The sequence below is a fragment of the Lactuca serriola genome, chromosome 5 (genome assembly GCF_051521515.1).
Source record: "Lactuca serriola cultivar US96UC23 chromosome 5, Lser_US96UC23_V15, whole genome shotgun sequence".
In the NCBI taxonomy this organism is placed as follows: Eukaryota; Viridiplantae; Streptophyta; class Magnoliopsida; order Asterales; family Asteraceae; genus Lactuca; species Lactuca serriola.
This window is the reverse complement of record NC_136412.1, coordinates 260,133,608-260,145,282: the sequence shown is the minus strand read 5'-3', so window position 1 is coordinate 260,145,282 and position 11,675 is coordinate 260,133,608. Positions and strand designations below refer to the sequence as shown.

General features: G+C 37.7%; 1 protein-coding gene across 1 annotated transcript; it reads left to right on the top strand.

Annotated features, from left to right (window-relative positions):
- Positions 1 to 2,087: 2,087 nt before the first annotated feature.
- Positions 2,088 to 11,089, top strand: LOC145054137 (phosphatidylinositol 4-kinase alpha 1-like). The gene is made up of 25 exons (XM_079002278.1): positions 2,088 to 3,272; positions 3,347 to 3,688; positions 3,790 to 3,951; positions 4,050 to 4,220; positions 4,303 to 4,461; positions 4,676 to 4,803; positions 4,883 to 5,177; positions 5,250 to 5,418; positions 5,508 to 5,725; positions 5,810 to 5,968; positions 6,040 to 6,756; positions 6,842 to 7,201; positions 7,285 to 7,499; positions 7,584 to 7,743; positions 7,812 to 7,948; positions 8,043 to 8,196; positions 8,278 to 8,544; positions 8,638 to 8,715; positions 9,109 to 9,153; positions 9,257 to 9,429; positions 9,519 to 9,714; positions 9,794 to 9,934; positions 10,008 to 10,216; positions 10,299 to 10,460; positions 10,542 to 11,089. Exons 1-25 carry the CDS (start codon positions 2,532 to 2,534, stop codon positions 10,798 to 10,800), a joined length of 5,817 nt encoding a protein of 1,938 aa, XP_078858404.1. The 5' UTR covers positions 2,088 to 2,531; the 3' UTR covers positions 10,801 to 11,089.
- The last annotated feature ends 586 nt before the right edge of the window (positions 11,090 to 11,675 follow it).

Genomic DNA, 11,675 nt, shown 5'->3' with positions numbered 1-11,675 from the left:
TTTTCGTTTAATAGACTTTTGTTTTTTGGAATGACAAATCTAATATATTCTTAAAACTACTCCTTAAATCTACATATGTCTACGATGAGATTTGAACCCTTAATCTTAAAGAGGAAGGGTAGCACCTAATACCGTTGGAGGTATTTCCATTATCCGGAGGCTCTTTGGATGAGTGTCATTGTTGCTATACATGGTCTTGATGGTCAGTTTCACCAGTTAACTTCGTCTGGTCGTACTGGGCCATGGATGTATGTTATTCAATCAATTCAAAAAGTGAGAGATCGGGGACTAGATCTTAAGGAATTTTGTTGCATTATAGTGGAAAATGGGTGTAATATTATTCTTTGGCATGATAGATGGTGGGGTAATACTCCTATTTCTTTATAATTTTCTAGAGATTGCGTGTTGGATACTTGTAAGGATTATAAAGTTGTTGATTGCATGGATTTAGATGGTTCTTTTTAGTAGAAATGGAGCAATATGGGTGTTATTTCTAGCTTGGTGCATGGGTATGCGTTTGATCAAAATCCATATCGTTTTGGGTGGTTTCGAGATTCATCTGATGTTTTTTTTGTTGCTTCTATAAGGGAGTTTTTAGATAATGCCTCGTTGATCTCCAATAGCAACTCAACTAGATGGAAGAACTTTGCTCCTATCAAGTTGAATATTCTTATGTGTCATATATGTAACATCCCAAAATAGTGATAAAAAATTTCATTTTAAAATCATTAAATCCACGTATCAAATGTCTCAAAAACCATCATAATACAATGTATCAAAAATCATCAGAGTAATAATCATCAATGAGGAATCATGAGGGAGGATGTTGTGTGATCACGTCGAGCCTTCCATTTCGAACTGGAAATACCTGAAAATGTTAACCACAAAACCGTAAGCCCAAAGTTTAGTGAGTTTCATAAAAATTCCACACACCATACATATAGTTGTCATGGGCTACCTACAGGGTCTTACAACCAACTGCCATAGGCTACCCTCATGGTCTTTCCTTGAAATGTCATGAGCTACCCCCATGGTCTAACATCCAAGTGTAATGGGCTACCCCCATGGTCTTTCATGCAATTGCCATGGGTTACCCCCATGTTCTTTCATATAAATGTCATGGGCTACTTCCGAGGTGTTTCATGCAAGTATCACAAATACAACTAGCATATAACATAATCTAATGGGTCAGCATTGGTATATTCGACACACAAGTACAGTAAGAAGACTCACCTCAATCGATAGCCAGGTAAAACTCATACTCAAGCTGTTGCTACAAAAACTCCTCACACTAAACATATCCACAAACAAAACCTTAATTAGAAATTAAGGTAATATCCTACATAACATGTATAAAAACCAATGGTGTGTGTGTATATATATATATATATATATATATATATATATATATATATATATACACACACACCATTGAGCTATAATACTGGGGTTGAACCGATATTTTGTGTCTAGAATGATCCATTCCAAACCAAGTAATCATTTTGCATAAAAAAATTATTATTATTATTAAAATAACATTAAAAAAATGATTAGATTACTCAATTTTCTCATATATAATCTCTCCTCTTCCTATTCTAATAAAATAATAGTTTTAATCTTTTTTTGTCATGTGACACTCTAATATAACACCTTATTAATATTATATCACGTATCAAAGAGATATATACGACAAATCACTTCAAAATTCAAAATTTACTTTTTCTAATTATATGATATATTAGACAAATCACTTCAAAATTTAAATTTATTTTTTCTAATTACATGTTAAGTTAAATTTGAAGTTACAATATCTTTAAAAGTTTAATATATCTCTTAATTAATAATTTATTTAAAACAATTGATTAATTATTATAACTTTTTTACTAAAAAAATTTAATTAATTTTATAACTTTGATTTTGCATGTTATAAACTAATAATATAATAAAATAAAATAAACCATCTATATTGTGTTCGTTTGCTTATCTTGCTCATTAATTTATTAAATAATCAAATCTAAAGTTCTCACCAAAAGATTCATGAACGATTCAGTTCCTTTGCAGCATTTGACATGTATGTGAAGTCGTGAACCCCTGCCTCACAATCACAAGCACCCATGGCCATGACGGGGAAGTTTCAACAAATCTGACAGTAACGTTAACTTTTCTTATTCGTATCTTGATCAAAAGTCTTAGCATTTTCATGGCGGCAAACGGAGAAGTCGAGCAGGAGGATATTGACGGCAGCAACGGGTGGTAGGAGTTTTGTGGATTTTATTCATTGTCTACAAAAACGGACAAGACTAACAGGTCTATTTTGGAATCGTGGTAAACGGATGAAATGAGAGAAACAAACGTATTTGGAGTTTGTAGAATTGCGAGAAAAAAAGCTTTATTTTGCATGCAATAATATATCAGTAGCAAAATTAACACAGAAGAACCCTGATTTCATCGATGTGCAATCCTTCAATGCCGTATGCAGTTTTGATTGAATCACGACTTTTTATTTTCCTATTTTTGATTAATTGTTGACAATGGAGGCATTAACGGAGCTTTGCGACTTGATCTCGCATAATCCTAATCAATATTCCGCCAAAATTACCTGGATTTGCAAACGATGCCCTGCACCGGAGTCGCTCCTCTCCGGTTCTCCTCGGATTTCACGGTTCCAACTCAATGCTCTTCTTGCAACCGCCAGATTCATCTCCAAATGCCCTAATTACGACGATTCAAGCCCTCGGAATACGGTTCTGGAGTTCATTCGCTCGATCCCATCGTCGTTTACCCAATCATTTTGGCCTAAGTCCTTTCCAAACGCATCCATTGCTTCATTTTACAACGAATTCTTAGGGTACGTCGTTAAAGCAACTGAACTGTATCAGGATTTTAGTACAGAAGTTGCAGGCTTCATGGGAGGTATTGTCTTCTCTGCTCTCAATGACAATGACAGGAGTTCCGATTCAGTAATTTCTAGGGCTTTCTTATCCGCGTTGTCAGAGAGTTTTCCTCAGATTATGCCCGCAGATGCCAACAAACTGGTTACATCTTTACTTGATTCCGTTGTGACTTCACCTGCTTCTAGTTCGTCAACTAATGGAGATAGTAAGGGAGTTTCATCTTTCAACGAAGAGTCTATGGAGCAATTAGAGAAACAAGAGATTGCCTTCCAATTGATTGAGCGCATTCTTGATAAAGTTCAGATTGATACCCAGCTTTTAGAACGTGTACGCCTTATCTCAAAGGATCAACTCCGATTGATGACTGCTTTTCTAAAGGTAACAATCATCAAACATAATTTATTCGTATGAACAGCTTTAGAAACAAATATGAAGTGTAGTTTTGTTGGCAGATAAGGAAGCATGATTGGACAGAACAGGGTGCAGCACTGAAAGCTAAGATTAATACAAAGCTTTCTGTTTACAAAGCTGCAGCAAAGTTAAAAGTTAGAAGCCATGTCTCATGTGAGTTAGATGGAAAGTCATCAAAGAAACTGCTGCATGGAGCTCTTGCTTTCGTTGTAGAAGCTGCAGAAGCTTGTCTGTATTCAGTGTGGCGTAGGTTAAGGACATGTGAAGATCTTTTCATCTCATTGCTTGATGGCATCTCCAAAATTGCTTTTTCACGTGGAGGTCATCTACTAAGGGTTCTGCTAATTCGATTCAAACAACTCGTGCTAATTACATGTGCCCAGGTACATAGATACTTTTTACTTTTTACTAGTTCTTGTCTTCATCTTAGTTTGCTTAATTCTTGTTCATGATTTGCTTATTTTTATTATGATTGTTTGAGTAGGCTGACACTGCGGCAAGTAGTCCTGGAGTTATGTTTGATAGTGTTTTAAAAACCAGCTGTGAGATAATCGAATATGGATGGACTAAAGATCGGGCTCCTGTGGATACATTTATCATGGGATTAGCTACAAGCATTCGTGAACACAATGATTATGAGGAAAAGGTTTGTTGTATATGTGTTGTGTCTTCAAAGTCGTATATATTGGTCATTGGAACATCATCATTATATATAATTATTACCACTTGTATCTATTACTTCAGGATGCTAAAGATAAGAAGGTTGTTCCTACTATACAGCTGAATGTCATCCGCTTGCTTGCAGAGCTAAATGTACAAGTTAATAAACCTGAAGTGGTTGACACAATATTGCCATTATTCATTGAAAATCTAGAGGAGGGTGATGCTTCAACACCTGGATCGTTGCGCCTCAGGGTATGATTTTCTTGAACTATTTGTTTCTTTTTCTACAAAAACATTATATTTTGTCTGAATTTGTTTATGTTGTTTTTTGTAGATTCTTGATGCGGTTTCTCGCATGGCAAGTTTGGGTTTTGAGAAGTCGTATCGTGAAGTTGTTGTGCTAATGATGAGAAGTTACTTAAGCAAACTTACTAGCATAGGATCTGCTGAAAGCGATAAGTTGTCCGAAGAAGCTAATACCGAACGTCTTGAGGTATGTATTGTTGAAATTACGTAAATGCCCTACTCCTACTTTCATTTTAGTGATAGAAAACCGTGACATGCAAGCTTGATTAATTTAGCCATTAATCAATAAGCATGGGTGTCATTGTTTTATGAACTCCAACTTGTTACACCTAGAATAAAGTTAACTGTAAACCTATATTATCCTAGATAGAATAGATGCTCATTTGTTCAATTAATTCTAGACTCTTCCCGCAGGATTTGAATTAATAGCTAGAGGCCTTACAGACGGTCAACTACGGGTTGACTATCGTCAGCGCCTTTTATCATTATGCTCAGATGTCGGCTTGGCTGCGGAGTCCAAAAGTGGAAGGTATAAGTTTTTTCGTTTTATAAATAGTAGTCGACTACGATCCACAATTTCTAAAATCATATTCTTTTGAATTATGCAGCAGCGGAGCTGATTTTCTAGGGCCATTACTTCCTGCGGTGGCTGAAATATGTTCCGATTTTGATCCTACAGCAGACGTTGAACCTTCCGTTTTGAAGTTATTCCGCAACCTATGGTTCTACATCGCTCTTTTCGGTCTAGCACCTCCAGTAATACCAACGAGGCCAAATTCTACAACATTGAACACTACAGGGAACACGACTGCAGTCGCTCTTCAAGCTGTAAGTGGACCTTACATGTGGAGTCCTCAGTGGTCTTCTTCCGTTCAACGTATTTCTCAAGGGACCCCACCCCTGGTAAGTAATAACTTCAATTCAAATCAAATCATCAAAACCTGTCATCAGTACTAAGTTCACCCGTATCGTTAGGTGGTTAGCTCTGTGAAATGGCTTGAGGATGAGTTAGAACTTAATGCTCTTCACAACCCTGGTAGTCGTCGAGGAAGTGGAAACGAAAAAGCTGCTGCAAATCAAAGAGCAGCACTTTCTGCTGCTTTAGGTGGGCGCGTTGAGGTTTATGCAATGAGCACGATTTCAGGTATATCTGTTGTTGGCTTTCGTAAGATTATTTGGTTACTTCTGTTTGTGAAAAGATTGCTTAATTTTCTTTTGCTAAAATTTTTTCAGGAGTGAAGGCGACTTATCTTCTTGCAGTTGCGATTTTGGAAATAATACGGTTTAGCAGCAATGGTGGACTCCTTAATTGTGGTCCTACTTCTATGGCTTCCAGGAGTGCCTTCAGCTGCGCTTTTGAGTATCTCAAAAGTCCTAATCTTGCACCTGCTGTTTTCCAATGCTTAATGGCCATTGTCCACCGTGCATTTGAAACATCACTCTCATGGCTGGTAATTTTTTATTTGATTCCTTTCCTTCCTTTTCTGATTAACACAAAATCCATCCTCTAATGTTTATGCTCATAATTGGCTCAGGAGGATCAAGTATTTGAGACAGGATATGCTATGGATGTTAAGGAGACGACTCTTGCTGTCCATGCATGTTTTCTCATAAAGAGTATGTCTCAGAGAGATGAACACATCCGAGATGTCTCAGTTAAACTCTTGTCTCTACTGAGGGATAGATTTCCACAGGTATCATTTTGTATTTGCCCTAATTCAATACTTTCCTTTGATTTGTTCTCAACATCATCACATGGTTGCAGATATTGTGGAATTCATCTTGTCTGGACTTTCTCCTATTCTCTGTCCATAATGATCCGCCTGCAGCTATTGTTAGTGATCCTACCTGGATAGCTTCTGTTCGCTCATTGTACCAAAAAATTGTTCGCGAATGGATTATCATTTCCCTATCACACGCTCCATGCACAAGCCAGGGTCTTCTTCAGGAGAAACTTTGTAAAGCAAACACATGGCAAAGAGCACAGCCAACAACAGATGTTGTTTCTCTATTGTCCGAGATACGAATCGGTACAGGCAAAAGCGATTGCTGGAATGGCACAAAAACTGCAAATATCCCGGCAGTGATGGCTGCAGCAGCTGCCTCATCAGGAGGAAATCTCAATCTAACAGAGGCGTTCAATATCGAAGTTCTTGGCACTGCTATTGTTAGCGCCACAGTGAAATGTAATCATTCTGGAGAGATTGCTGGCATGACAAGGCTGTATGAGAATATGGAGAAAGCAGATGATGACTTTGAACCTACACCAACTCCTAGCGCTAGTGGTCTTTCACGGTTGATATCCGGAGCTTTTCCTCAACCACCACAGCCCAAAAAAGAGTCCTTCGGTTCGATACTACTTAATAAATTTGTCCGTCTTCTTCAAAAATTTGTTTCCGGTGCAGAAAAAGGCGGGGAAGTCGACAAAGCTTCATTCCGGGAAACATGTTCCCAGGCGGCTGCACTGCTTCTCTCGACTCTGGTATTGTAAACATACCACCGATGTTGACCAATTTTGACGAAGTAGTTAAATAAATAAATGTTGGATGAAAATTTTCGATTTTCAGGATGCGGATTCGAAAACAAATGTGGAGAGCTTCTCGCAACTTCTACGGCTTCTTTGCTGGTGTCCGGCGTACATTTCTACAATCGATGCTATGGAGACTGGTATATTCATATGGACGTGGTTAGTTTCTGCTGCTCCTCAATTGGGCCCTGTGGTACTTGCGGAGCTTGTTGATGCATGGTTATGGTCAATCGATACCAAGCGAGGTCTGTTTGCATCTGACACGAGGTTCTCTGGACCAGCTGCCAAGTTAAGACCTCACCTTCAACCTAGTGAGCCCGAATCACCGCCTGAGAAGGATCCAGTTGAACAGATTCTAGCACATAAGCTATGGATCGGATTTTTCATTGACCGTTTTGAGGTACGTAAAAAGTTTTCTATTTGATTTATTTATATACGTGCTCTTTTCTTTTCTTCTCTGATATTTTCTCTTTGCTTTTACAGGTAGTACGACATGATAGTCTGGTACAACTCTTGCTTCTTGGCAGGATGTTACAGGGGACCACCAAACTTCCATGGAAATTTTCACACCATCCAGCTGCTGCTGGTACGTTTTTCACAGTCATGCTGCTTGGACTTAAATTCTGCGCATGTCAGTATGAAGGGAGCCTACAAAAAGTTAGATTGGGAATTCAGCTGCTGGAAGATGGGATTTATCGGTATTACATCCAACTGACTTTCTTCATAATAAGACTTTTTATTTTAATTTAAATTCTGAAGTAGAAAACTGAAACTGACTGCAGGGCTGCGTTAGGCTGGTTTGCTTATGAACCTGAATGGTTTGAACATGATCATGGAAATTTTGCACACAGCGAGGCTCAATCTGTTAATTCGTTTGTTCACTATCTCCAAAATGATCCAAAAGCACTGGGTGGGGAATATGGGGGATCTTTACTTGACATGGTAAGACACCGATATTGCCATTTATCCTGTTGTGTTTTATGATTTTAATTAACAATGAACAATCTCAGAAGGATCAATGTCACCCTGTTTGGGGACCAATGGAGAACTATGCAGCTTGTAGAGACAAGAGGAAGCAGCTACTTTTAATGTTATGCCAGCATGAAGCTGACAGGCTTGAAGTTTGGGCGCAACCTGTTAACTACAAGTAATTTCATCAACTGCAATTTTTTAACATGTGACATCTCTTTCATCTTTTATTAGTTATTCATAATAAAATACTGTATTCTCATGAATTGTAGAGAGAACACATGTTATAGGCCAAAAATTACCTCAGAGAAATGGGTTGAGTATGCAAGAACTGCATTTGCTGTTGATCCTCGGATTGCTTTCTCTTTGGGGGCTAGATTTCCAACAAATACTTGTCTAAAGGCAGAGATTACTCAGTTGGTTCAGGTCAGCTATCAGCTAATTTAAAGCTTGGATTCTTTTCATCATATATCTGTAATTACATGTTTGTTTCTGTATATGTTACAGACACATATCTTGGAAATCCGTAGCATACCTGAGGCTTTACCGTATTTTGTAACCCCTAAGGCTGTGGATGATAATTCTCCTCTTTTGCAACAATTACCATACTGGGCTGCCTGTTCTATTACAATGGCTTTAGAGTTCTTTACTCCAGCATACAAAGGTCATCCACGTGTCATGGCTTATATTCTTAGGGTACTGGAATCTTACCCTCCTTCCAAAGTAACCTTTTTCATGCCCCAGCTCATTCAAGCTTTGAGGTACGATGATGAGGTGGGTATTGGCAACAACTCCCTTTGTCTCCTATACTTTGTTACATTCACACCCTATAATTTTACATAATTCACTATTGCCTCAAAATTGCAGAAGTTGGTTGAAGGATACTTGCTTAGAGCTGCTCAAAGGAGTGACGTGTTTGCTCATATTCTAATTTGGCAGTTACAGGTATTTTCAAAGAAAAATTATGTTTGTTTTCCACGTGGTATGATTTTGTTTTGGTTTTTGTCCCTAACTGATGTGAAACGACTATTTCACCCTTATTTATTTTTTGTAATTTCTTTTACTATTTGTTTGTTATTGTAATCGTTATTAATCGAGACTTAGGGAGCTTGCCTGATCAGAGGTTTAATAAGGGAGGGAGGAAACAAGGGTAGAATAGTCATTTTACACAAGTTAGAGATCGAAACAGAAATAAAATGAAACCACAGGGGGGGGGGGGGATCCCGGTTAAAAACTAGTTTCAGGGATGGTTGTGGTATGGTATCCATAACTTTTGCTAAACCACAGGGACGATAAATGTAATTTAGCCTATTTTCAATATATGTTTATTGATCACAGGGGGAGACGTGTGCACCAGAAGGTAAAGAAGTTATAACTGCAAAGGTAAATGTGTCTTATTACCTATAATCTGTGCTTTGCACTACATCACTTGTTTTTTATGATTTACAAACATATTTCTGAGTTCTGACCATTTTGTCCTTCTCAGACACAAGAATTTCTATCTCTACTGCCCATTGTTAGAGACCACATTATTGACGGTTTTAGCCCCGAGGCACGTGAAGTGTTTCACAGAGAATTTGATTTCTTTGAAAAAGTCACCTCTATATCAGGTGCTCTGTATCCACTCCCGAAAGAAGAAAGGAGAGCTGGCATCAAGAGGTATCTCTCAGTTGTTTCTATTATATTGATTAAATTTTATGTTTTCCTGTTTTTAGCATAATTAATTTTTATAAACGATATGGGTACAGAGAGTTGGAAAAAATTCAGTTACCTGGAGATGATTGTTATCTACCTACAGCTCCTAGTAAGCTTGTGAGGGGCATTCAGGTCAATAGTGGGATCCCTTTACAGTCAGCAGCAAAAGTCCCAATCATGATCACTTTTGATGTGGCTGATCGAGATGGGGACCCAAAAGATATAAAACCCCAAGCTTGTATTTTTAAGGTAAGCGTTTACTAATTACTACTCATCACCTATAAACCTTGGTTTCATTATTAAAAATGGTTATCTTTATGTAATGTAGGTTGGAGACGACTGTAGACAAGACGTGCTTGCTTTACAAGTAATCTCGCTTCTGAAAGACATATTTGAAGGGGTTGGACTCGCTCTTTATTTATATCCATACGGAGTGCTTCCAACCGACCCAGAAAGAGGCATAATTGAGGCACGTGATTTATTTTTTAATAACTTGTTTTGTTTTTGTAATAAATGAATACTTTCCGACTTTACCCCTGCAGGTTGTGCCAAATTCACGTAGCAGAAGCCAAATGGGTGAGACGACAGATGGCGGTTTATATGAAATATTTCAACAGGATTACGGGCCAGTTGGTTCTCCAGGTTTTGAAACTGCACGTGAGAATTTTATTGTGAGTAGCGCTGGTTATGCTGTTGCCAGCTTGTTGCTTCAACCAAAAGATAGACACAATGGAAATATTTTAATCGACAGGTAAGGTAACAATTACATAATTTATTGTATAAAAAACGAGTCCCCAAACTGATAACAGATAAAAAATTGTTTATGGATGCAGTGTAGGTAGGCTTGTCCATATTGATTTTGGTTTCATCTTTGAGATATCACCTGGAGGGAACATGCGGTTTGAAAGTGCTCATTTTAAACTGAGTCATGAGATGACTCAGTTACTTGATCCATCCGGTGCCATGAAAAGTGATACTTGGCATTTATTTGAAAGGTAAGTTGGTGTCTAAGTAACACTATTAATCAAATAAGTGAAATAATAATAGGCTGGTGCTGTGTTGTGGTTTATTGTCAGTTTGTGTGTTAAGGGTTACCTTACTGCACGTCGGTATATGAATGGGATTATAAACACGGTGTTGATGATGGTGGAAAGCGGGTTGCCTTGTTTTAGCAGAGGAGATCCCATTGGGAACTTGAGAAAAAGATTTCGTCCAGAGATGACTGAAAGAGAAGCTGCAAATCACATGATCCATATCTGCGAGGATGCCTACAACAAATGGACTACTGCTGGCTATGATCTTATACAGTATTTGCAACAGGGTATCGAAAAGTGATTGTCATCTCTTTCACCAATTTCCATTTCTATACGAGAAACAAACAAGTTTCACTGTTTTAGCAAACTCAAAATTGGGTTTTGAAGATTACTATCTTCTTTATTTATTTATTTTTTTTTTTCTAGCAGCAGTTGATGTTATTACATTCATCATCTCTTGCTGTAAGTTATTTATAATTTAGGGAGTGTTTTAGTCATATAACCTGCAGTTTTTTACAATTGTATCCTTCTGGTGAACAAAATCTAGGTTATTATAAGTTCACGAGTTATGGCATACTTGATCTAGTTGATCCGGACTTGCATTTTTGGTGGGTTGTTTTTGTATTGAGCAATGTCCTTAGGGTAAGGACCAACTATTTAGAGATCACATTTGAACCCGAATCCATCAGCGCGTTTGATAATGTATCTGAACGAATCAAAAGCCTCTAAACTATCTTTTCTTAACCTAAGAGACTGGAATCATTCATCATTACATGGTTTGGTTTTATCAAACAATCCCTTAGTCAGGAAAAGTTAGATATAGACAGCCTGTCTTGTCTCACAGATATGAGCTAAACTCGATACATACTCTTATAAGTTAGTTTGATCCTAGCCACATAACGAATGACGAACATAAAGAGGTATTAGATTTTTAGATGAAAGAAAGACGTCCCACCGTTCTAAAAAGATAGATTTATGTGTATTATTCAAATATAATCGTTCATAATTAATTGATCATAAATTTCTTTTAGGCTTCCTTATGATGGATTGAAAGTCTTGCGTAATGTCACAGTAACTGTTCTCCTCTTCCACCCCCCCCCCCCCCCCCCCCCCCTCCCCTCAAAAAATAATAATAAATAAATAAATCACATTGATTATTCTCCTAACCAAGGCTAA

Bases quoted from the DNA above. Each gene is read 5' to 3' on its own strand.
- LOC145054137 (XM_079002278.1), top strand. From the start codon at position 2,532: ATGGAGGCATTAACGGAGCTTTGCGACTTGATCTCGCATAATCCTAAT. The intron at 5,726-5,809 runs GTAATTTTTTAT...TAATTGGCTCAG, and splicing joins AAACATCACTCTCATGGCTG to GAGGATCAAGTATTTGAGAC. The intron at 10,217-10,298 runs GTAAGGTAACAA...TTATGGATGCAG, and splicing joins GGAAATATTTTAATCGACAG to TGTAGGTAGGCTTGTCCATA.